General features: G+C 34.0%; 2 protein-coding genes and 1 long non-coding RNA gene across 4 annotated transcripts; all 3 read right to left on the minus strand.

The window, feature by feature from the left end:
- LOC112007435 (2-alkenal reductase (NADP(+)-dependent)) lies at positions 1–4,420 on the minus strand. 2 transcript variants are annotated; one of them, XM_065761679.1, is made up of 5 exons: positions 4,125–4,420; positions 3,234–3,411; positions 2,201–2,280; positions 1,416–1,508; positions 1–620 (listed from the first exon to the last, which is right to left on the minus strand). In XM_065761679.1, the coding sequence occupies exons 1-5, from the start codon at positions 4,278–4,280 to the stop codon at positions 213–215; spliced, it is 915 nt and encodes a 304-aa protein (XP_065617751.1). In that variant the 5' UTR covers positions 4,281–4,420; the 3' UTR covers positions 1–212. The 2 variants fall into 2 exon arrangements, with proteins under 2 accessions (XP_065617751.1, XP_065617750.1); XM_065761678.1 differs by having other exon boundaries at positions 2,201–2,367.
- A 1,196-nt stretch (positions 4,421–5,616) lies between these two features.
- Positions 5,617–6,513, minus strand: LOC136062551 (uncharacterized). Its single transcript, XR_010624276.1, has 2 exons — positions 6,360–6,513; positions 5,617–5,674 (listed from the first exon to the last, which is right to left on the minus strand). It is a non-coding gene; the product is annotated as an uncharacterized LOC136062551 (long non-coding RNA).
- Positions 6,514–8,406: 1,893 nt separating this feature from the next.
- On the minus strand, positions 8,407–14,991 carry LOC112007381 (2-alkenal reductase (NADP(+)-dependent)-like). Its single transcript, XM_065761669.1, has 5 exons — positions 14,683–14,991; positions 11,481–11,658; positions 10,535–10,701; positions 9,761–9,843; positions 8,407–8,997 (listed from the first exon to the last, which is right to left on the minus strand). Exons 1-5 carry the CDS (start codon positions 14,896–14,898, stop codon positions 8,619–8,621), a joined length of 1,023 nt encoding a protein of 340 aa, XP_065617741.1. The 5' UTR covers positions 14,899–14,991; the 3' UTR covers positions 8,407–8,618.
- Positions 14,992–27,195: the final 12,204 nt, after the last annotated feature.

The raw sequence follows: 27,195 nt of genomic DNA on the forward strand, positions 1-27,195 counted from the left end.
TGACTAAGTTAAAGGTTGAAACTCATATAATGTGGTTTTGTAAATTGTCAAAGTTCCTTCTTTTAGATTTATTGCACTCAACACCAAACCATAAACCTTTCCCTGGCTGCAGACAGGGTTTTATTAAACTACCACAAGGTGGACCTCTAACATCGAAGAATTTGACATAAAACTCAACATAATAGCAAATGGATACATAAATCATGGCCAAATCACTCCCGAGCAAACAAAACAACTTGTTTCCCAACATTGCGGCCACTATAAAGTCCTACCAGAGCAGCAGGGCCACTCTCAAGGCCTTCAGCTATGTCCTCCACATACATTATCTTCCCTTCTCTGATGTAAGGCAGCATTACATCCAAGAACTTGGGATAAATGTTATAGTAATCAAAGACAACAAATCCTTTCATGTGAATCCTTTTATAAATAAGACACATCAGGTTCTGAACACCTTCAGGCTGATCAAGAATATTGTATTGTGAAACCTGTCCACATACAGAAATTCTGCCATGGTCTTTCATATTGAGAAGCACAGCATCAAGCATTTCCCCCCCTACGTTCTCAAAGTAGATATCAATGCCCTCAGGGAAGTACCAGGTGACACTCAGAAATAGTGAAGACTGTATTTAGTGCATGAGATAACATTTCAATAGCTCATAATTAACAGCTGTGGGCAGAAACTTAAATTGGGAGAATATGCACCTTTGGTTTAAAAAATAAATAAATAATTTCTATCCTCCCCTTCCCCTTATTCTGCCTCGTTTTTTTTTTTTTTTAATCAGACGGGCTTGGGCATGTTAGTGGATGCAGTATAACCATTATTTTAAAAAGGATTTGCAAATGCATAATCAATACTGCAATAATATAATCTTACAAATTTCCGTTACCATCTTAATCCTTTCTTGTTAATAGGATTTTCCATTAATGTGCTATCACCATGCATCTACCTACATAGAAAAATCAAATATAAAATCTGCAATTGAAGAACGTACACTTTCATGTGCAAAGTCATTTACATGGCTTTGTCTGTAAGACATGGTTTCATTGTGATGAATGGTTACATCAAGGATACAGGAGGTAAAATTATTATACAAATTGATGAAATGGTGCATTCTACATTCTAACAATCTCTTTTTTTGGATATTTTATAGAAAGGCCTCAACCCATTGGCCTTGCTTCCAATGCAACGATTAAGCTGCTAGTAACGTAAACCATGGAACTCACCTGAAGCTAGTAATTTCTAATATCATTAGGATGATCAAGACCGTGTCATGTATGTTATCCTTAATAGTATAAAAATATAGACCCGCACATAAATAGATTATAAGAAAGATAGACGGAACAACTTTATATCCATCTGATGTCCAATGATTAATTAAAGCTACAGAGGAAGAAATGTGCTAAGAAATATTTACCGATACTGACCTCTTCAAAGCTCCAACCAAGTCAGTTTCTTCCTTATAATTGAAAGCCTCATCAAACCCAAACTTGTTCCGTAGTAGATCAACCTGCATGACATCAAAGCACAGAAAGGAGATAGAAATTTTTTTGTTGAGTATTGACTGGCCTGCACCCTTCTAGAACAGAGAAGGGAAGGAGAAAGAAAGCTATTGTATGGCTAACAACTGTAGCAAGAAATCTATCCTTTCAAAACCATGCAATGATTACTTCCTATAAAGAATTATTTATGTATATGATGTTTGTATTTCTAAAGCAAGGCCTTCAATATACCTTTTGTTTCCCATCCAAAATTGTCAAGAAGAAAACCAGGTATACATAGTGGTCAGAAGATAGTAGTCCATTAACTATAGAACCATTCCATGGGAAGAGAAAATTGGGAAGTATCTTGGTATCAATTAGTAAGAATTATATGAGTTTATAAGTTTTCCTGTGGAAATTTCATTATGTCATAGAAAAAGAAGTGACTGTAAGAACAAAAGAAGTAAGCTTCATGTTAGAAAGAGAGAAATTCTAATGTTCTGAGAGTTCATATATTGGGTCAGGTTGACTACAAATTTTCGAAGAAATACAATGACATGTGATGAGATCAGGTTAGCAATGCTTAATCACGGTCATTGCATGTAATTGAATCATATTATGAAAAGATAACCAAAAAAATCAAAAAAAAAATTCAATGCAGGCAGTGGATAAAGAATAGATAGGGTCCAACTTTGAAGCATGCCAAATAGAAATAGCTCACCTTTTCTTTACTTCCAGCACTACCAACTACATAGCAACCCATCAACTTTGCAAATTGCCCAACAAGCTGACCAACTGCACCTGATGCAGCAGAAATGAAGACATACTCTCCTTTCTTAGGAGAACAAACTTCATAAAAACCAGCATAAGCAGTCAAACCAGGCATACCTAGAATAAAATCCAAATGTTCAGCCAATTATAGGGCGGATATTAGTTGATGGAAAGGTAAAATGGCAGAATCTCACCTAATCTTGTCAAATGTTCATTTAATAACATTGACTGTTGCAATGTTGCTAAACATCCATATTAAAATGCACATTGTTGGTATGTAATTAATTTAAACAGAATGTACATAGCAAACTTAGTTGAAAACCTAGAATTATCTAACCAACTAGACTACTAAACTCAACACATAATTTCAATTAAGAATACATACTTTGTTCAGAATCAACTACATCTACCAATTATATCTGATCTAGAGCCACAATCATAAACAGTTGTAATTACGAAATCTGTTCCAGCAAACTACAGAGCCAGCTCACTGGATTGATCAAGGACCCAACTGTACCACACTAGCTCGAAATTTCAACACAAGAAAAGAATTGAATTCATGCTTCTCGGGATCAAAGTTAAAGGATATGGATTATCCGTGCAAATTTTGATTCAAACTTTTGAGGGTTATAATTACAAAGTAAGGGCCATCACCATGGAATAACTATTAACCATCATTGTTTTTAACCATGACAACTAACTAGTAAGAGAAAAATAGACAAATGGCAGTAAGAAACTATGAAACTCACAGTTTTATGGTGCATTTGCATATATAGCACATCTGAAAATATGAAGTAATCACCTTCAAATAAGAATTTTACAAGCTAACACATGCATAACCAATTCATACATACAAACACACCCAAGCAGACATGCATATCTAAATCATACACATGCAGGCGCATGCACAAGCAGCATTCATTGTAATTTAATAGCTAATTCAATCTAGAATATTTCATTGAATGAGTAGATGACTAAGTTACCAAGAATTCCAGTATAGTAGGAAAGGGGTACATCAGTGTGCTCGATTTTAAAGAGTCCTTCCAGTACTGTGATGAGGCTGTATTCTTCCCATGAAGTTGTGCCCCAAATCAAGTCACCTTTCTTGAAGTTTGGGTGTCCTGAATCCAAAACTTTGGCCACCCCAAACCCAGTTAATGGCTGCTTCATGTTATCATCAGAAAAAGAAATTAGAATTGCACTCAATGAACAAGATACAAGCTGAGTCATTTTACAAAGCCCACTCAACATATATATATATATATATTGCAAGAGGTGGAAATTTTAAAATTTATATAATGCTTACAACATACAATGAATTTGACCATTTAGTTAATTTCCATTTAATTATGATTATCTTTCTAAAAATTTCAACAATGTAATTTTCCAACCCTATATGTTACGTACTAATATATATTGTGATGATTTGAATTGGCAAATATCCATGACAATGTAATTTGTATTGAGTGTGAAAATGTTGGGCCAATAAATTCCCTAAAACCTGCTCGAGCAAGCAGCTAACACTGCTCATACGAGCAACTTAAGGAAACAGGCAAGCACCAAACAATTGAGGACTTCAGTTTCCATGCTCCTTGAGCCAAAAAGAAGACATCAGAGTTGAGAATTGAGCTTTAGGGAGCCAGAGAGCCATAGAAAAATCTGTGAGGCTTTCATCGTTGGAGCTGCTAAATCTTTAGGATTAAACTCATGATCTCTTGCTCTGATACCATATCAAATTACAGATTTCTCTTAAAAGGAGATAGATAATTTCTTCATTTAATATAACAATAGCAATTATTATCCATATGCCTACAGTGGTTCCTAACATAGAGGAAGTAAAACCAAGAAAGCAGAGAGAGAGAGAGAGAGCTTACAGAGCCAGGAGAATAGGAGGTAAACACGTTAGGACCTTCAACTCTTGTCATCCGGCTACGCATGTAAGGATCACAGGACAAGTAAAGGTTCTTCACTACTATTCCATGGGACCCCTCTTGAAGCTTCAGGTTCATGGTTCCATTGATCACTTGCATGTCCGACTCTTTAGGAAAACCAGACACCTAGTACTTTAATATTACTTGCTTGTTCCTCACTTCTTCACCAACAACACCACTAGCCATTGTTAGCCTTTCTAAGAGCTTCTGGTGTTTCAGTGTTTCTCTCCGTCAATCTATGCTGTGTGTTCAGTTTCAATTATTGTTGCTTTTATAATATGAAGTCTGTGGACTGAGGAGATGACACGTGTGTGAGCCAAACACTTTGAGAAATCAGCTACTGCAATGCATGTTAGATACACACAATTTTCATTACCATTTTTAACTAATTTGTACTACTTTTGTAGAAATTTTAATAATATACTTTTGGCGAAACATTATCTGAATTTAAATAAAATATGAGAATTTTAATAGGAGAGTTTCAAACTATTATATAGTGGCACCGACGAGAGGTACAAAATTATTTGCACTACAATACGACACAACATTTTTTTTGAAAAATTAAGACATAACACAGAAGGAATTAAAAATTAATTGATTAATTAATATTTATTTTAAAATATATATTATTTAGTTTAACTTATAATTTAGGCTTAAGAATAATTACCAACAATCAAAATTAAAAAAAAAATCTAAAAGTAATTTAAAAGTAATAATATATCACATATAAGTACATTAATACCCCTTAAATGGTATTCAAATTACAAAGAAACAGTTTAAATAATTCAATTTAATAAATAAATTGAAATAATTTAAGCAAATAACCTACACACTACAAATAATTTTTTTTAAGTGAAATACCAAAATTTATTATACCAAATAATAAATAAATATAAATACACAAATTGATAGAGAGAAAACCTAGTCACTACCTTGCAATAGAAAACAAAAAATGTGACGTGGGTTTCAATTAATTCAACTAGTAAAGTTTCTGAGGGTTGAATAAGAGATTTGGGGTTCAATTCTTACTTACACAAAAAACTGATTTGTGTTTTGATTTGGTGATAAAGAGACTTATCAAGAGCAAAAACTATATGTTGAAATTTTTCAAAAAAAAAAAAAAAAAAAAAAAAAAAATAGAAAGGCCTCAACCCATTGGCCTTGCTTCCAATGCAACGATTAAGCTGCTAGTAACGTAAACCATGGAACTCACCTGAAGCTAGTAATTTCTAATATCATTAGGATGATCAAGACCGTGTCATGTATGTTATCCTTAATAGTATAAAAATATAGACCCGCACATAAATAGATTATAAAAGATAGACGGACAACTTATATATCATCTGATGTCAATGATTAATTAAAGCTACAGAGGAAGAAATGTGCTAAGAAATATTTACCGATACTGACCTCTTCAAAGCTCCAACCAAGTCAGTTTCTTCCTTATAATTGAAAGCCTCATCAAACCCAAACTTGTTCCGTAGTAGATCAACCTGCATGACATCAAAGCACAGAAAGGAGATAGAAATTTTTTTGTTGAGTATTGACTGGCCTGCACCCTTCTAGAACAGAGAAGGGAAGGAGAAAGAAAGCTATTGTATGGCTAACAACTGTAGCAAGAAATCTATCCTTTCAAAACCATGCAATGATTACTTCCTATAAAGAATTATTTATGTATATGATGTTTGTATTTCTAAAGCAAGGCCTTCAATATACCTTTTGTTTCCCATCCAAAATTGTCAAGAAGAAAAGGTATACATAGTGGTCAGAAGATAGTAGTCCATTAACTATAGAACCATTCCATGGGAAGAGAAAATTGGGAAGTATCTTGGTATCAATTAGTAAGAATTATATGAGTTTATAAGTTTTCTGTGAAATTTCATTATGTCATAGAAAAGAAGTGACTGTAAAACAAAAGAAGTAAGCTTCATGTTAGAAAGAGAGAAATTCTAATGTTCTGAGAGTTCATATATTGGGTCAGGTTGACTACAAATTTTCGAAGAAATACAATGACATGTGATGAGATCAGGTTAGCAATGCTTAATCACGGTCATTGCATGTAATTGAATCATATTATGAAAAGATAACCAAAAAAATCAAAAAAAAAATTCAATGCAGGCAGTGGATAAAGAATAGATAGGGTCCAACTTTGAAGCATGCCAAATAGAAATAGCTCACCTTTTCTTTACTTCCAGCACTACCAACTACATAGCAACCCATCAACTTTGCAAATTGCCAACAAGCTGACCAACTGCACCTGATGCAGCAGAAATGAAGACATACTCTCCTTTCTTAGGAGAACAAACTTCATAAAAACCAGCATAAGCAGTCAAACCAGCATACCTAGAATAAATCCAAATGTTCAGCCAATATAGGGCGGATATTTAGTTGATGGAAAGGTAAAATGGCAGAATCTCACCTAATCTGTCAAATGTTCATTTAATAACATTGACTGTTGCAATGTTGCTAAACATCCATATTAAAATGCACATTGTTGGTATGTAATTAATTTAAACAGAATGTACATAGCAAACTTAGTTGAAAACCTAGAATTATCTAACCAACTAGACTACTAAACTCAACACATAATTTCAATTAAGAATACATACTTTGTTCAGAATCAACTACATCTACCAATTATATCTGATCTAGAGCCACAATCATAAACAGTTGTAATTACGAAATCTGTTCCAGCAAACTACAGAGCCAGCTCACTGGATTGATCAAGGACCCAACTGTACCACACTAGCTCGAAATTTCAACACAAGAAAGAATTGAATTCATGCTTCTCGGGATCAAAGTTTTTTTAATTTCATTTCTTAAAAATATTGATTCTTTTTTATTATTATTATTGAATTTTGTTCTACTTTTATTCTGTGTTCAATATGATTCTTCCATCCACCAATTGGACTACTGTTAAAGCTTCCAAAACGTTGTCATTTTGATTTTTTGAGGTTACATTCCACGATTATAAATGCTTTTAATTTAGACAACCTTTAATATTAGGTCAATGTCATTTTTGAGAGTAGGAAATTATAGAAAGATAAATGCGACTTTAACTTAAGGACTGAAATGGATCAAAGTAAAGTGAATGGAATGAAGTGGACCAAAATGGACTAAATGGACCTACTAGACCAAATTGGACTGCAGTAGACTGAAGTGTACCAAATAGACCGAAAGGATCGAATTAGGCTAAATGGACTAAAATAGGCTAAATGGACTGAGTGGACTAAATGCACAAAAGTAGTAGTGGACTGAAATGGACAGAAGTGGGCCAAAGGGACCAAAATAGACTGAAGTGGAGCAAATGGATGCAGTGAACCATATTGGACCAAATCAAACTGAAGTTTAGTGAATGGTCCAAATAAACCAAAGTAGACTGAATATACTGAAGTATACCGAAATGGAGAGAGAATGTGGTTCTAACCCAAAAACACACCACAATCTACATTCAAAAGCCATGACAATGAGTTAGCAAATCAAACTTTATCTAATAGTCCAAAAACCATATTAGTAATTTACCCTCTTTAAAAAAGAAATTATTATCTTTTTACTTTTATTTTTATTTTTATTAAATAATAGTATTATTTTAAAAACCACAAAACTCATCTATTGTAAGAGAGAGAATAGATTCCCTTAAATAATTATTATTATTTATTTTAAGTTTTACACTGACATTTTGAAAATTTTCATTTTCAAACAAAGTGGTAAATTTTAATTGGCATGCAAAGACAAGGCCGCTCATTACAATTTGAGGTATAAGAAGATAATTTTACATATAATTAGTATTTTTTTTTTCATTTTAATATAGTATTTAAATGCTTCTTGTTTCTTGATATGAAAGATTATTAATTAATTTTTTCATTTTAAGCTAATGCTTACGGCTACGTTGCTTTGTCTTGGACTGTTCCTGTGCATTGTCGCATATGATTAAGGTCATCAATCTCTCAACCTGAAACAGATATTTCTCAAAGCTACTTTTTTAATTCCAAGAAATGATAATGGCTTATTTAACAATATCTCTGGCTCAAATTGTATTGCACACCAAACTAAGCAACTCTCAAGTTTTCATTGTACACTAGAATGAATAATACACATGCCTGCAAATCAGATTCTAAAAAATATCAATTCACATTCTTTAGAGATGGAGCCAGGTTTTTATTATCTTACAGGTCTCAAAGCTTACTAAACATTGTTTCCTTAATAAGATATAACATATCATTCATGACTAAGTTAAAGGTTGAAACTCATATAATGTGGTTTTGTAAATTGTCAAAGTTCCTTCGTTTAGATTTATTGTACTCAACACCAAACCATAAACCTTTCTCTGGCTGCAGACAAGGCTTTATTAAACTACCACAAGGTGGACCTCTAACATCGAAGAATTTGACATAAAACTCAACATAATAGCAAATGGATACATAAATCATGGCCAAATCACTCCCGAGCAATCAAAACAACTTGTTTCCCAACATTGCGGCCACTATAAAGTCCTGCCAGAGCAGCAGGGCCACTCTCAAGGCCTTCAGCTATGTCCTCCACATACATTATCTTCCCTTCTCTGATGTAAGGCAGCATTACATCCAAGAACTTGGGATAAATGTTATAGTAATCAGAGACAGCAAATCCTTTCATGTGAATTCTTTTATAAATAAGACACATCAAGTTCTGAACACCTTCAGGCTGATCAAGATTGTATTGTGAAACCAGTCCACATACAGAAATCCTGCCATGGTCTTTCATATTGAGAAGCACAGCATCAAGCATTTTTCCCCCTACGTTCTCAAAGTAGATATCAATGCCCTCAGGGAAGTACCTGGTGACACTCAGAAATAGTGAAGGCTGTATTTAGTGTCTGACATAAATTTCTTCAACTCATAATTAACATCTGTGGGCTGAATATTTTTATGCAAGAATATGCTCCACTTTGAATAGAAGAAATTTTATTTCATGTCCCCTCACTCTCACATATTCTGCCTCAACTTAACATTTTTTTTTTCTTTACATGTAATCTTAATCTTAACCTGTCAATAGGATTTTCCATGAATGTGCTATCACCATGTACCTACCTACTTAGAAAAACCAATTATAAAACTACAGTTGAAAGAATGTACATGTTTCATGAGCAAAGTCATCTAACCTGTCTGTATTGCTATTCATAAGAAGACAAAATTCCATCATGATTAATAGTTATATCAGAGATAAAGGAGCTAACATTAGAAGAGAATTAGTAAAATTATTGAACAAATTGATAAAATGGTGCACTTTACATTCCAACTTTCTCCAGTTTACAGATATTTTATATCAAATCCTCAACTCATTGGCCATGATTCCAACTAAACAATTAAGCTGCTAGTAACACAAACCATGGAACTCACCCAAAAGCTAGTAATATTTAGTATCATTATGATAATCAAGACCATGTATGTTATCCTTAATAGTGATGAAAATATAGACACACACACAAATGTAAATAATATGTAGCACAGATGCAACAACTTTATCTCCATCTGATATCCTATTGTTAACTAAAGCTTCAGAGCAAGAAATTTCGTTAAGCAATATGTATAGATACTGACCTTTTCAACGCAGCGTCCAAGTCAGTTTCTTCCTTATAATTGAAAGCATCATCAAACCCAAACTTCCTCTTTAGGAGATCAACCTGCATGATGTTAAAGCAAACAAAGTGAACAAAAATATTCTAATTTCTTGTTGAGTATTGACCAGTCTGAATACTCCCTTCTAAAACAGAGAGGGGAAAGAAAAAGAAAGATATGCATTGCTAACAACTCTAGCAAGAACTCCATCCTTTCAAAAGCTTGCAAAGACTGCTTCCTATAAAGTAACTATTTATGCATATGAATGAGTTTATCTAAAACAAAGGCCTTCAATATACCTTTTGTTTCCCATCTGAACATTTCATGAAGAAAACCAGGTATGCATAGTGGTCAGAAGATTCTGGTCCATGAACTATAGAGCCACTCGATGGGAAGAGAAAATTGGGATTAATGAATTAGAAATAATTATTATGAATTCTATGAATTTTGAAATATTATTGTGGAAATTGTGGTATGTCATAGAAAAAGAAAGATGCTGTAAGTACAAAATTAGTAATATTCAAGTTAGAAACAAATATATTCTATTATTCTTAAGTCCACATATTGGCTTGGATTTACTATAAATTTTCAAAGAAACCAAATGACACATGGCAAGATCAGGTTAACCACGCTTAATCATGGTCATTGTGTAACCAAATCATTTTATAAAAAGAGGGGGAAAAAAAATCAAAGCATTCATTGGACAAAGAATAGATAGCACTTAATTTTGAAGTATGCCAAATAGAAATTACTCACCTTTTCTTTACTTCCAGCACTTCCAACAACATAGCAACCCATCAACTTTGCAAATTGCCCAACAAGCTGACCAACTGCACCTGATGCCGCAGAAATAAACATATATTCTCCTTTCTTAGGAGAACAAACTTCGTAAAAACCGACATACGCTGACAAACCAGGCATACCTAGAATAAAATTCAAACACAGCCAATTATAGGGCAGACATTATATGATGGAAAGGGAAAGCAAATGAAAATCTCACCTAATTTTGTAAAATTTTCATTTAATAACATTGGCAGTTTCATAGTTGCTAAATATCCATAACTAAATTTTCTCACATTGTTGGTATCAAATTTATTCAAACAGTATGCAGATAGAAAACTTACTTGAAACCAAGAAGTATCAAACCTACTAGACTACTCAACTCAACACATAATCCTAACTAAGAACACATTCTTTTTTATCAGAATCAACTCCATTGAAATAGTGTATATACCAATTATATCTGATCTAGAACCACAAGTATAAACAGCTGTATTTACCAAATCTATTCCAGCAAACTACTGAACCAACTCACTGAATTGGTCAAGGATCCAACTGTACCACACTATCTAGCTACAAATTTGAACAAGAGAAAAGAATCGAATTCATGCTAATTAGGTTCAGAAAATGTAGGATATGGATTAATCATGCAAGTTTTGATTCAATCTTTTGAGGTTCTTAATGAAAGGGTCATCACAATGAAATAGCTATTCACCATCAAGTGTTTTTAACCATGACAATTAAATAATAAGAGAAAATTCCACAAATGGCAGCAAGAAACCATGAATCTCACATATAGTTTTAGGGTGCATTTGCATATACAGTGCATAGAGTAATCGCATTTGAATAAGAATTTCACAAGCTAACACATAGATATCCAAACCCCACACGCACACACACACACACATAAGCAGCAAAATACCAAGAATTCCAGTATAGTAGGAAAGGGGGACATCAGTGTGCTGGATTTTACAGACTCCTTCCAGTTCTGTGATGACACTATACTCTTCCCATCCGGTTGTGCCCCAAATCAAGTCACCTTTCTTGAAGTTTGGGTGTCTTGAATCCAATACTTTAGCCACCCCAAAACCAGTTAATGGCTGCATTGTACAAGCTGAGTTATTTTACAAATCCCAATCTATATATTAATATATATATATATTGCAAGAGGTTTACTATTTTCATTTTCCATATCTCATCAATAATAATAATTATAAAAATAAATAATCCATAAAAAGACAAGGACAAAAAACCCAGAAAGTACTTGAAATTGAAATTCCATATTCAAATAAATCAAAAAACCCAGTATCCAAACGAATTTAGCTATGGGTTAATAACTTTCTTGCGCCCTCACAGACCCATCTCTCTGAAACTTATAACCAGAATGATAATACCACTACAGTACTAGTCTATCACTACTTCTACTATTAGTACTTTTAACTAGTGCTATGCCATCCACACCTCCCACCAGATTGCTTAGCACCAAACAGCAAACTCCACGAAATCCAATGTATGTTTGCTTCGAAGATGAAGTGCAACCCCAGGTTGAAGTCACTCTCCGATCCGGGCCTCATCCTTTTCGTCAGATTTCGGGAATTTGGGGTTTGCTGTGAAAAATCCCCAAAGAGAAGAAATTAAGAAATTGCCCACAGCAAATTCCAAAACCTCAAACGACAAGAAATTACCCACAACTTAAAATATTGGGATTTTTATTTTTATTTTATTATTAATAAAAAAAAAAACGGAAGGTTGAGGCATTAACTTTTGTTAAGGTTAGGGCTTTTTTTTTTTTTTTTTTTAAGAAAAAAGTTAGGGTTCTGTTTGGTTTCAAAAAGTGGTGCATTCACTTATTCATTTTTTCTTTTTTGTTCTGTATTCCTTTACATTCAAATCTTGAATGTAAAAAAAAAAAAAAAATGATACATTTTCATTTTGAGGGTTTGATAAGCTATTTTGAATACATAATTTGAATATAAAAGACACATAAAAAATAAAAAAAAAAAAGACCAATTTTCACATTTGAAGGTGTTTTGTAAGTTATTTTGAATACACAGTATTGATATAAAATATATCATATATGTGTCTGGCATTGTTTTCTATTAAAAAAAAATTACTTTTTCCACTTACATACACTCACATAAGTTAGGTGGGGCCTTTGCATTTTCACAATTTTTACGAAATTGCCACTATATTTGTTTTTTATGAAAATGAAAATTTTGAAAATGTGTTTTCATTTTTCGTATTCAAATTCAACTTTTTGGATATTAAAAATGAAAATTGAGTAAGAGTTCTTAAACCAAACAAGTTTTTGTGATGGGTCTCACTAAAAACTGAAAATGAAAATAAAAAATGCTACTTTTTTTTGCTATCCAAACAGCCTTTAGGCTTTTTCTCTTAGTTTGAGAAACGAGGGGAAAAAAAAATAGAAGGTGTCATTTTTTTTTTTTTTTAAAGTTTCAACCTATAGAGTACATTTCTGATTATTGTGCTCTTTTTCATCATATTTAAATACCAATCGATTTTTTTGTGTAATGGAAATTGAATTTCAAATCTCTTATTCAACTATTAGTTGAATTAACTGAAATTCACATAGAATGAAGCAAATTTTGTGAGACAAAAATTTGAACCTGGAACTAGGTTATCTCTACATAGGTTTACAAAAGACTTGGACCCGGTAGAGAGTCAGGATTTCAATTTTTTGGGGGGGGGGGGGGACAAATTATAGGGAACTTTGGAAAACAATCGTTCATCTATTGATCTTCCACTCAATTTTTTAATTAATTTTTAACACTTCATTGCTAAAACCCTCAAAGTTCGTTACCAAAACATAGAATTTGAAACAATGAAAGAGTCAAAGAGATTGAGGGGAAAAAATTAGTAGAAAGATGTAAGCGTTAGAGATTTAGTGTCATGAAAAAATAAGACATATTTTGAAAGTATGGATCCGCTACTTAGAGTTGGAGCCATGAAATATTTTTAACACAATTTAGTAGACATTTTGATTTAAACTTAAAAAGTTTGATGAAAATTGAATTTCAATTGGTGTAAAAGATTAAGTGTTGTGTATCTCCCATTAAAAAAAAAAAATAGTAAGTGTCAATGTGTCCAATTTAGTATTATCTCTTTGTATCTTTTTCCTCTAGTATGATATTTAGTATAACTTTGTTGATAAAGGCACAAAGTGTGTAGCACATCTCATGACAGCACACAAGTTCTTGCATGTGCTGCTAGAGAATAACAAGCCACCTCATAAGGCACTAACTCTCACAAACATTCATGATATTAGATCAATAAAATGTAAAATCTCAATTACTTGAACTTTAGGTTTTGACAGAAGCATATTAAGTAGCTCTTTGTATCAGAACACTATGGTAGCCAATTCTAATTTTGCAGGTGTCTCGAACATTGTCTAAACAGCTCATTGTTTTACGTTTTAAGTATATATATACTATATTGTATACACTTCTCTTTGTTGACGAAGGGTAATTATATTATCGGCATAACTAAACTATAAATACAAAGGTATCGATTTGCATAATTATTAAGGCTGATAATTATGGGCTTAGAATTTGCATAGTTAATTGGTTGTCTTTGAAATTTCTATGCTGAGGAAGATTGCTTGGGGTGCTGTGGGGGGGGGGGGGGATGTTGAGCGGGGAGTATGATTTATAGTATTCATACATATATACTAATATGCATCAATTTGTATCATATAATTATGATATGTTAAATATGATCATCTAGATTCTATATTTAGCATCTAAGCATATTTAGCAACTGCACACAACCCACAATATGTTTTAACACAAGGAAACTTTTTTGCAAGAGCAAAGGAAATTTGTAATTTTAAGTTTTAATCAAGTTAGTTTGTAGCTAAATTTTGTATTAAAAAAACAATTAAATTTTTAGAAAACTTTTTATAATCTATTAAAAAATACTTTAAAGATGCTCATAATTTTGAGAGGGACAACATCACTTTCAAAGGTATGAAAAATTTTGAATAGCTAAATTTATTATTTTCACAAACCGGGCAATCGAATTTTACCTATCATGTTAGGATTATAAGAAAAACCAAGAAAGCTGAGAGCTAGAAGAGAGAAACAGAGAGAGAGTGGTAGGCTTACAGAGCTAGGAGTGAAAGAAGTAAAATGGTTAGGACCCTCAACTCTTGTCATCCGGTTACGCATGTAAGGATCACAGGACAAGTAAAGGTTCTTCACTACTATTCCATTGGAGCCCTCTGGAAGCTTCAGTTTCAGGGTTCCATTGTTCACTTGCATGTCTGACTCTTTGAGAAAACCAGACACGTAGTCCTTGAATATTACTTGCTTGTTCCTCATCACTTCCCACCGACAACAACAACACTAGTAGCCATTGTTAGTCTTTCTGAGAGGTTTGTGTGTTTCTCTCTCCGTCTGTGTTCAGTTTCAACTTTCAACTACTCGTACGTGGTTCTATGGGTCTCAATTATTTGTTGCTTTTATATAGGGAATGAAGTTTGTGAACTAAGGAGATAACACGTGTGTTCGCTCACACTTTGAGAAATCAGCTACGCAATGGGTAAACAGAAGGATTAACATTTGATCTTTATCTATCTTGATCCTCCTTAAATATTGTCTACTTTAAAAAGTTCGGTACGCACCAATTTTTCATAACTATTTTAACTAATTTGTACTTTATTTAAAAATGGATGAATATACCATTTTGGTCTATATATTTTGGAGTCATAGCTAATTTGATCTTTACATTTAGGTACGTAGTAGTCAATTTAATTTATGTTATTTTCAACTTACAATTAATTTGGTTCTCACACGAAAATGCTTACGCGGTAAATATTGGGCATTATTGGCACACATAATGATTCTAAAACAGTATTAAAAAAATTTGTCTTAACACAAAAAAAGCCACAGCTTAAAAAAAAGAAAAAAGAAAACAAAAAACAAAAAGAACAACAGGTTTTCTCTCTCCAATTGTTCCTCTCTTCAAAAAATCAAAGATCAGATCAAAAAGAAAAAATTGATTCCAAACTGAAATTTCATTCAATTCAAAGATATGAGAGTACGTCAATTAAAAAGACAAAGAAGCTACAGATTGCAGAACACTAAGTAATCTTCACAATGTCCTAAAATCTAAAATATTTATATAAAAAATACACTGAAAACAAAGAGATTGTGTAGAACTGCAAGAGTATATGCATAATATTAGTATTTCATTTACAACATATACATGATATAAATATGATTCATGGTCTCTCATATATATACACTTACATTAAGTTAAGTAGAAATTCTATCTTGTAAAAAAAAAAAAAAAAAAAAACACATCGATTACATGTCAGTCAATCGGTTTGAACTGTAACAATCACATCGATACCGTCTTCACGAGAAATTGGGTCTTTGTTTTTGCAAAAAAAATGAAATTGGGTCTTTGTCTCTCAAGTGGTTCTAGACTTTAGTACTACCTAATCTTCCACAATTTTCAATATAGCTATTTTATGTGTCAGATTGGATTAATTGTCCTGTTACTTTCACATAAACTAACTATTTTTTCTCAATCACTCACGCACAAATTTAACCATTTTAGAATTTTTCTCTCTTCATCTACCTATTTATGTGTGTTTGGACTGATTTCAGTTTCAATTTTCAACTACACGTGGTTTTAGGCATGAATTATTGCTCCAATAGTAGTTTGTGGACCGAGGAGATGAAACAGGTGCGCCTAATACTTTGGCATTTGTTTGTCCAAATTGGCCACATGTGGTGTGGACCTACCGAAATGCATGGATAAAATCACGTAAGGCTCTTGTCCAAAACTCTTTATGTGAAAGAGGGATACATGCACTTGATACATGGTAAATTTTCTTCTTGTCTATCTGAATTTCTCTTTATTACCATAAAAAGTTTCAACACACGCAATTTTCATAACTATTTTTAACTATATAATTTGTACTTTATCGAAATTCAATAATATTTTTTCACTTACATTATCTGAATTTAATTAAAATTGAGAATTTTAGAATGGAGGGTTTCTAGCTATGGTACACTAGTACCGACACGATTTGAGGTACAACATTATATGCACTATAACGACACATCATTTTCTTAAAATTAAGATATAAGACAGTAGAGATATGTAAATTAATAATTAATTTTATGCATATATTATTTATTTTTAGGTATAATTTAGGTTTAAAAAATAAGTACCAACCGTCAAATTTTTTTTTTTTTGAAAATATATCCAAAATAAATTTAAAAGTAATAATAGATTGCAAAAAAGTACATTGATAACCCTTCAATGATGTTCAAATTACAAAGAAATAGTTTAAATAATTCAATTTAATAAATAAATTGAAATAGTGTACGTAAATAACCTACACACTACAAATAAAAAACAAAAATACAAATACACAAAAAATTAATTATTATCAATCAATCAATAAATAAATTAATACAAATACATAAATTAACAAGGAGAAAAACTAGTCACTACCTAGCGAGATAAAAAAACAAAACAAAAGAAATATTATGAGTTCACATGCATGGTACCATGTAAAGTGCATATTGTAGGCAAAATGATTGTACACTTTCTCTCAATGTGGCAAATATTAGCCACATTTTTGCCCACAATATACTATTTACATGGTACTATTCATGTAAACTAATCAATACTTCAAAAAATTTGGGAGTATATTGCAAGTGAGAAAAGAAAAAAGCCAACTGGTTGCTTGTCTCGAAGAGTTGTGAAGGATCATTAGTAGCTAGTTTGGATGGGTAGCGATGGGCCGTCAATCAATGCAATGATTGCTCTAGGAATTTTTTTCAAGATGATCATTATGAAACTTAAATTATACAAAATATGATAAAAGTATAACTTCATATATTGACAAAAACACACACACACGCAAATACATAAAGTCTTACAATTTTCTTCTACGAGTTTTCTTATTTTAAAATTGTTATATGATAGTCTCATTATCCATGTTGCAAGCTACAACTCTTTTAAAATTTTAGTTCAATAAAATTTTTCTTGGATTTTTCCTTTTTGTTTGGAAGGGCCTAATATATTTTTTACGAGATCAAAGTTTAAAGACAAAATTTGGTTACAAACTTATTAAAAAAATTAACATAACTACATATTTTGAAATTTTAATAATTGAATTGCAAATTCTTTATGTTTTTAAAAAACATGTCAAATTTCATGTCAATCGAATGTTATTTACTATTCAATCCATAAACTTAAAATTTAGATATTTGATCAATTAGATGTTATTTTGGACTACAAAAACATAAAATTTAAATATTTAATTGATGAAATAGCTATTGATCTTTGATCTTATTGAAAATTTGCAAACATAGAAGATATAAGAAGAAAATATAATCTAATTATGAATTTATCAAAATTTATATCTAATAAAAAAGAAAAAGAAAAGGAAAAGTGGAGTTGTAACCCAAGTTTGTTGCCAAATTTTGTCCAAGAGTTTAATTATATTAAGCCAAAAAAATTTAGAGTAGTCACAAATTTTTCTTAAAGATAAAAAAATATTATATAATTTTTAAAATTTATATATAAAATAATTATTTTTCCAGGTCAAGGCTTCAATGTGGAGCCGCCCCTGGATCAATGATCTAGGCTAATAGCAACGAAAGAGAGTGAGAACTAGAGCTTGAAAAGAGAAGGCTTAGAGACGGACGATGCTTTATTGATGGTGGAGATGTGTAGGTGGAAGGAGATCTATCTCGTTCGAGATTTACTTAAATACACAAGATGTGTCAGTGTGGTACCAGTGTTGGACCAGGAAGACGATATCGTACCGTACCGGCCGGTACGGCTGAAATTTTCCTTACCGTTGCCTTGGCCGGTACAGAAATGTTGGCATTCCGTACCGGTTTAAATATCGGTCATACCGGAGCCATTTCGATTGTACCGGAGAAAAATCCGGATTTCGGCTGGTAAATCTGAACCAGCCGGTAAAGAAAAGAAAAAAAGAAAAAAAAAAAACCTTGTCGTCGCTTGCCACCACGCATCCGGTCACCGACACAACGTCGATATCAGAGTTCTCTGCTTTTTCTTCTCGGCCTCACGTTGCTACTACTACTACTTCGTCCTCTTCTTCTTCTTCTCTTCCTTTTTTTAGTTTTCTCTGTATCTTCCTTTCTCTTGTTTTATCCGCCCCTACCCACGAGAGTTGCTTAGTTTTTACTACCAATTGGCACACTTTTTAAGGGACTGACACTAGTTTGACCGGTGAAGATTTAACAAATAGTGAAAATTTGAATGTAATTTTTTAACTTTTCAAACTCTTTTTTATCACATCAACCAGTAGACAGTAAAAGTCACACTCACGTGTTCAACACTTCAACTATAGGCTTCTTTTGAAATTCATTTTTCTTTTTGTTTTAATTATCTAACTACATTATTTATTATTATTATTATTATTATTATTATTGGTGAATTGAATAAATTAGGCATTTATATTCAATGAGCCATAGACTCATGATTTTATATAAAAATAGAAGTAATTTCGAAATGGTATACCAGCATTGACCGGTATCCGAAATATATTGTACCGCTAGCGAAACCAGTACAATCTCCAGTACGATATTGACTTCTTTGGTGTTGGTCACTTGCCAAGGAAACATACTTGGCCAAAAACTCTATATCCGTGCATCCTAGGTTTCAAGTTATACCTACTTTAATTATAACTTTAATTTATATATATATATAAAGAAAAAAAGAAAAAGAAAAAGGAAATTAACAGTATTTCTATCCACGTCGCTCTACTTAATTTTTCTAGTAAATAAGTTTTTAAACCTTAATGGCATTAGGAACATGGTTTTTTGGAAATCATCTAGTACTCAAAATGAGTATTGAGTTACGTATTAAAGAGTAAAGACCAATTTGTGCACAATAGAAGAGTGTAAGACGTTGGATTCACATTGCCACATTGATAATGGTTGTACAGTTCATCCATAAAAAATCAATAGCAAAGAAGTTTGAGCATTTTGATCTTTGTTCTGTTTCTAGAGCTTCCATTTCACTTGATTTTGTTCTCCCTTTGTGTCTGCCTTTTATCAAAACGGCAAAAACTGACCATTCAGTCTTCGCAATGTCTTCAAAAATGTAAAAAATTTATATTAAAAAAAAAAAAAAACTGAAATACAAAGAGATTGTGAAGAACTACAAGAGTATATGCATGATATTATTATTTCACTTACGACATATACATGATATTAGTATTTCATTTACAACATATACATGATATACACATTATTCATGGTCAGTTTGTGGAACCGTAATGATTACATCGCCTTCGGTGATAGATGCAGCAATTTCAGGTTGCCTTACTAACTTAAAATCATCATTAACAGTGAGGCGATTTCTCTCCCTGATAGCCCTCAATTTCTTGCACACTTCAAGCATCGTTGGCCTTTGATCTGTACAAGGCTGAACACAGCTACAAGCAATCCTAAGGAACTGAAATATTTCACCATCATATCCTTTCCCCAACAAAGATTTATCGATGACATCATACTGATCAAGTTTTGATTCCTGAAAGTCAAGAAAATTAGTCATCTGACTTGGCTCCTTGCCTGTAATTAGCTCTAGAAGCACAATTCCAAAGCTATATACATCCTTCTTAACAAGTTTGACCTCCCTAAATTCACTATTTATAGGGCAGCTCTTGTTCAAATCAATGTCATTTTGGTTCATGAACATTGCCTCTCCAAATGTCGATATCTTGGGCTCAAAATTTTGATGAAGTGAGATACCTTTCGAGCTAATGTTGAGGTGAACTACTTGGAAATGACACATATGGTGAATCCAGGTCAAGCCTCTTGCTATACCAACTATGATTTTAACCCTTATAGGCCACTCCAACATCTTGGCCCTATCTTCCACAACATGTAGCCAATCATGGAGACTTCCATTTGACATATATCCGTATACAAGAAGCCTTTCCTGCATTTCTAGGCAGAACCCCATGAGGGGCACCAAGTTTTTATGTCTCAAACTAGCCAATGTGATTAGCTCCGATATAAATTGATTCTCATAATGTTGTGATGCGTGTAACCTCTTAACCACCATGAAAGTACCATATGGAAGCATTGCCTTGTACATAGTCCCCGTCTTTCCTGACGTAATGACATTGCTTGCACTAAAATTGTTGGTTGCTTTACTGAGCTTCATAAAACTTATTTTTGTAGCCATCTTCTCTAATAATGAAATCTGTGGACCAAATCACTCCATTAGTACTTAATCATGACCGTAGAGCTTAAAATAAATTACGGAGAATTCAAGATTTTGTCTAGACATTTCAACAATTAAAACTAGTAATTTGGGAAGTTTTACCTACAGATATGTGACGCCACATACAAAGATGTAGTATATGAAAATGCATTATGAAAAGTTAAGCAAGTCCAAATTTCTAATAAAAATTTAAAATTAAAAGAAGAAGAAGAAGAAGAAGAAGAAGCTAATAAAACCTTGATTTTGATTTTGATTTTTTAATTTTCATCATTTAACTTTTATTCTGTGTTCAATATAGTCCTTCTGTCCACCAATTGGACTACTATTATTAAAGCTTCCTAAGCATTGTAATTTTTATTTTTTCACCATTTTATTCTTAAATTTTTATTTTTTTTATTTTTATTTTTAGACTATCATTGCCCCAAGAGAATGGAAACTTTAGATGCAAAATTAAGAATATCAAAACTTCAGATACCAAAATTGAAAAATCCTGACATGGAGGGTGTAATTTATAATTGAGTAATATTTATAAATAAAAAAAAATTAAATAAAAAAAGTTTGGAGTTACATCTGATTTTTTGAATTGATAGCTGCTTTAAAGTTTAAACTTCAAAATATGGCTTGCAAACAGAGAGAGAGAGTACCTCTTTGCTTCGTTCATATCGGGATTCTACTTTTGGAAATTGACTCACATGATCAGGTTCTATTCTTTTGATGATCTTCCCTCTCTCCATTAGCCCAACCCCAAGATCAAAATAGTAAATAAAAAAAGCTGTATATAAAATAGCAAACGCCACAAACCCAACTTCAAATCCACTTTAAGTTTTACCTGCAGATATGTGATGCCACATACAAAGATGTAGCATATGAAAATGCATTATGAAAAGTTAAGCAAGTCCAAATTTCTAATAAAAATTTAAAATTAAAAGACGAAGAAGAAGAAGAAGAAGCTAATAAAACCTTGATTTTGATTTTGATTTTTTAATTTTCATCATTTAACTTTTATTCTGTGTTCAATATAGTCCTTCTGTCCACCAATTGGACTACTATTATTAAAGCTTCCTAAGCATTGTAATTTTTATTTTTTCACCATTTTATTCTTAAATTTTTATTTATTTTTATTTTTATTTTTACACTATCATTGCCCCAAGAGAATGGAAACTTTAGATGCAAAATTAAGAATATCAAAACTTCAGATACCAAAATTGAAAAATCCTGACATGGAGGGTGTAATTTATAATTGAGTAATATTTATAAAAAAAAAAATTAAATAAAAAAAGTTTGGAGTTACATCTGATTTTTTGAATTGATAGCTGCTTTAAAGTTTAAACTTCAAAATATGGCTTGCAAACAGAGAGAGAGAGTACCTCTTTGCTTCGTTCATATCGGGATTCTACTTTTGGAAATTGACTCACATGATCAGGTTCTATTCTTTTGATGATCTTCCCTCTCTCCATTAGCCCAACCCCAAGATCAAAATAGTAAATAAAAAAAGCTGTATATAAAATAGCAAACGCCACAAACCCAACTTCAAATCCACTTTCGAAAGAAATTTGAAACACCCATCTATGCTTTTTACAGTCTTCCTCGATTGACCCTCCACAAAGTCCACTATTATTCACGTAGCTCTGAGCATAACTCTCACTAAATGTACCTAGCAATGACCAGACAAAAAAGCAGAGCAAAACCAGAGTTCCTGCATTAAGAGCCATTTGAGTTTGTGATTTTAGTAGGATGAAGAATGAAAGTGTAAAATCTTTTGATTCTAGAAGCACCTAAGAGTCTAAAGAAAAACAACTAAGTTGGATGACAGCAAGGATCAAAGTCAAGTCAATCTGCACTCAAACGTATAGGAGCAGATAAAAAGCCACCACTCCACTTCTAAAACGAGAAGAAAAATGGTCTTTCACCCCGACTTTTTAGTAGTTTTTAGATCTATTTTCTAAGTCATGCCCCCTTGAGTACGCTAGTAAAAATTGAGTACGCTAGTAAAAATTGGGTTAAACTTGTGTACAATGCATTACTCTAATGCTCAGGACACATACACAAGCCGTGTCCATAGAAATTCAATCGAGTTGTTAAAGGAAGACAACTTTATCTCACGGGTTCTTTTATTACAATTTTAAGGTGACAGATTGTGAGTAGTTGTTTATATTTTCATATGAACTTATTATTTTTTCTCTATTATTTATAATCAACCATACCATAATTGTTGAAATTAAACTTCTAAAAGCATGTCTAATAATTGCAGATAGTAAACTACACAAACTAGTGTTTTTCTACCAAAGTTTAGAAAAGTCAATTTTAGTGATCCAATAAGATGAATCTTAACCGTTAATTGATAAAATTATTACAAGACTTGCCATTATGTGTTAGTAAGATGTCCGATGTACATTTAGGCTTCTATAATTTGGAGAGAGATGAAAAGTCGGTTACTTATAATTAACTTTGTTGGAGAGGCTCAAATTAAGTAAACAAAATATATAGAGACATCACTTGGCCCGAAAGTTTAAGCATGTGAGTTTGAGATAAGCTGTGTTATGCTAACTGCTAACCATTCACTTTTGTCATAGTTATTCAATTTGAAAATAGGGAATATAAATTACATGTTTTTATTTTAATGTATAAATTACAATTTTTAAAGTTTATACATGACTCTAAACTTAAAAAAAAAAAAAAAAGGGTGGGGGGGGAAGTCTTGGTCTTACCGCGACAGTGTGCCATTGCAGCCGTCGCCCTATCGATTCGTCAGTGCCATCTTCGAAAGCACGCACGTCCTCGGGCAGGAGGAGCCCCCGAACCAAGGTCTGGGCAATGTGGCCACCGGTCCCTTTTCCCCAGACATGTACACGGGCGTCCGAGGGGAGAGGTTTGCCGTCCATCATAAAGGAGGGCTGCCACGCGGGCACGGCACGAGAAGAAGACGCCACGTTCAGCCCCGTTTGGGTCGCGGGTTCGTGAATCACGATACCGCTAGAGGGACGAGGGGGCGTTCTTGACCGCGCATAAACTGGGTCGGCTGGTGTTTGCTCGGTAGTGCGCGGCCTTTTCCTTTGCCGTGTAGGAGCTGTCGGCGGAGGTGGACTAGGCTGGGTACGACCTTGATTGTGTTCTTGTTGCTGCTGATTCCCGGCAGACCGGGCGCCGGGGACAAAGCGGGTGATTGACATTACCTTTCGAGTCACCATAGCTTCACCGGATGACTCACCAACTACTTCTGTATCTGTGGATGGGGGTTCCTGGTCAACTTGAACTTCTTGCTCAATTTGTTCGTGTGCACGTTCTCTTCGTGCTCGGGACACACATTCGGCTGATTCGTCCCTCACGGGTGGAATCTCGTCAGAACAAATGTGCCGAGGACCGAGTTCGCGTGCCTCGCCTGCTGTGAACTTGGGGGGAAGGAAGTTCGCGTGCCGAACGTCTATGTAAGAGAGGAGGGGGCTGTCAACTAGCAAAGACTGACTAAAATTCTGCCAAGTGGTGTACACGGGGTCGACTCTAAGTATGAGATGAGAGGCCCGTAGCTGCCCGTATGCGTGAACGAAGATCTCGGATCTGAGAATAAAGTTTAGATCCCGTACATGCACGGCTCTAACGTCCGGGGCGAACACCCTGCCGTCTGAAATAACCAATAGAAATGAAAATCAGAATACGCAAAGTACTCGTGCATGTGTATCTGAGCATAAACTCAAACAAAAAGAAATGTACATAATGATAAAAAAAAAAAGGGAATTAATGATCGGGACGAACCCACTTCTCGCCTAGTAAGCGGACAAGGAATTCGCCGACAAATCAATTGCCGCGCACCAAAACGAACTCCCCGGCATAGTTTCTATTTGAATCGGGCAGGCAGGATATCAGCCGTACCCTCATGTCTCTCACTTTGAGGTAGTAATTCGTTTTCTTACTTCCGCACAAACTGTACATATGGTTTATGTCATGCTGGTTTAACTGTAAACTGAAGGTCTGGTTTAATCTACTCACACAACTCACTAACCGGTAAAAATTGGGAGGAAGTTGGTCCGGGCACAGGCCGTAGTACCTAAGTGTGTCTATTATCAGGGGGTCTATGGGAAACCTTACCCCACCTTCCAAGATGGCCATTAAGGGGAAGAAGGCAGTATTGCCTCCTCTATGGAGTGCCATCTCACTTTCGTGACAATATGCAACCTCCACATCGCTAGGGATGTTAAAGGCCTGCCTAAAGGTAGCTAAGGCCGCAGCCGTATCTAAAAGATATGAATAACCCATCCTAGGACCCTAAAATTTAAGAAAGTGGAGATATGGAGGAAAGAAGTGTAGAAAACTTACTGTGGGTTCTGAGGTGAGAGAGATTTCTGGGCTGGAGTATGAAGATGTAGATGAATACGCGGCAGAGAAGAAGTTGCAGAATTCAGAGTTTGTAAAGTAAAAGAATAGTTTTGGAGGTACCTTTTATAGTGAACACAAAACGGATGGGCAGCGGTTAACCAGCCATTATGGAAATTGATTAACAAGCAATGATGACTTCAACACCCGATAACAACTGCGCCTCCTCGGTTCACGAAGCGTCAGGCAATGATGAGGGTTGTAACGCTTGGCCAGATCCAGCGCGCCTTTTTAGGGCGCATTAATGAAACCCTGCAACGCCCCAGACGTCGCTTCACTGAACACGTAACGTGCGCTCTTTGGAGTTCCTTGATTCACGCCGGGCGCCGAGCATAAATCAAGGGGGGGCTAATGTGCGGCATCCGAACTGTTGGGCCCACTCAGCCCCTAGTCTCCGCTCCAAACGCAGTCATTGGGCCCAATCCTCATTCGCCCTAAGGCCCAACCCTTGCTATCACAGCTCGGGGGTGCCAAGCTTCACTACTAAGTTATGATCGGCATATTTTTTACCGAGCATGTTCGGAAGTGTCAGTGAACGGCGCATCATCTTTGTTTGGCTCAAAGAAGGCCCTCTAAGCGCCACTATCTAGCTCTAACCTAAAGTGGGCACCAAGTCCCAAAGCCACCCAGGCCTAGACTCTCACTTATCATCCCCCTGATTGGACCATCCATAGCACTAAGCGCGCACCCACTCTGCCGAGCTGCCGACGGGGGTGGGAACCAAGTTCCAAAGCCACCCATACCTGACCTCCCACTTAGAGAAAATCCTACTGGACCCTCTGTTGCACAAACTATGAGAGCATTGATAACCTACGCCTGAGCTGAGCACTATAAATAAAAGGGGAGGATAAGAGAGAAGGTTTGGTCAAAAAAGGGGAGGGGAGAGAACAGTGGTAATAGAAAAGTAGAATAGAGAGAATCCGAGGGGAGAAGGAGGAAGGATTGTGTTGCCGAGAAAGAGAAAAATGATCTCATTGAGTCCTTAAGTGCTTGATCAGTCAAAATTTTAATTTTGATCAATCCAACATGAATCGAAATTTCCAAATTTGCACTCTAAATTAGATAACTTAGTAGCATTTTTGTCTCCAAAAATAAACTTCTAAATATACTTACAACATATGTTTACTTCGTGAATTGTCAACATAAATAAAACTTAAAAATGCCCATAAACAAATAATGTAAGACTAAATTAATTTAGTGGCCCACATGATAAGGCACATGTGATAAGTTAGAGGTTTAATGGGATATAAAGACATATCCATTAGTTTCTTATCTGACTGATCAATTAGAGAACTAGTTTCCTAACTTTGATGGTGAAGTGGAAATTAAAGTAAACTAGGAAACTAGTCCTTTCTCTAATCTCTACCCATTAAGATATTCAAATTTTCCTATCGTAGACTAAATCTAAATGAACTAAGCATATACAGCAAAAAGGGTGAAGAGAGTGAAACGAATCCTACAGAGAATTATTATTATTCACAGGATTTTAAGAGAATTGCATCACTAGATCCAGGTAAGTCTCATGACTATTTTGTTGTATTTTATATCAGTGTGAAATCCATGATAGTTCTAGATCCTGAAGTTAAAAGTAGTTGTTGAATGCTTAACAACATAAAGTACTTTAAGTTCACAAATAATAGCTGAGAGACATTATCGTTTTCGGGATTTTGGTCCTTTCGCCTTTTTCTACAGCTTCATTTAGTTTGATTTTGTTATGTTTGTTAATAAAAAGGCAAAGAATGACTGTTCGATCTTTACAATGTCTTTGAAATGTAAATTTTAGTATTCAAAAGAGAGATCAAATAACAAGGAGATGGTGCACAAGCACAACTACAAGATGATAAGGATGCATCATACATCTATCAGCACTATAATATATATGTATGTTCCAGGTCATTGGGTCTCAACCTCAATGATTTCAAGGTCTTCTTTAATGTCAGAGGTGCTAATTAGAGGCTGCCTTAGTAACTGATAATCATCTTTGTCAGTGAGGCCATATCTCTCTCTGATAGCCCTCAATT

This window comes from Quercus suber, unplaced genomic scaffold, assembly GCF_002906115.3.
Source record: "Quercus suber isolate HL8 unplaced genomic scaffold, Cork oak 2.0 scaffold_425, whole genome shotgun sequence".
In the NCBI taxonomy this organism is placed as follows: domain Eukaryota; kingdom Viridiplantae; phylum Streptophyta; class Magnoliopsida; order Fagales; family Fagaceae; genus Quercus; species Quercus suber.

Excerpts from the sequence above, each read along its gene's own strand:
- LOC112007381 (XM_065761669.1), bottom strand. The coding sequence starts at position 14,898 with ATGAGGAACAAGCAAGTAATATTCAAGGACTACGTGTCTGGTTTTCTC. Across the intron at positions 10,702-11,480 it reads CTACTATACTGGAATTCTTG|GTATGCCTGGTTTGTCAGCG; the intron begins GTATTTTGCTGC and ends ATTTTATTCTAG. Across the intron at positions 9,844-10,534 it reads GTGCTGGAAGTAAAGAAAAG|GTTGATCTCCTAAAGAGGAA; the intron begins GTGAGTAATTTC and ends AACATCATGCAG.
- LOC112007435 (XM_065761678.1), bottom strand. The coding sequence starts at position 4,280 with ATGCAAGTGATCAATGGAACCATGAACCTGAAGCTTCAAGAGGGGTCC. Across the intron at positions 1,509-2,200 it reads GTGCTGGAAGTAAAGAAAAG|GTTGATCTACTACGGAACAA; the intron begins GTGAGCTATTTC and ends GATGTCATGCAG. Across the intron at positions 621-1,415 it reads CTTTGAAGAGGTCAGTATCG|TCTTCACTATTTCTGAGTGT; the intron begins GTAAATATTTCT and ends CACTAAATACAG.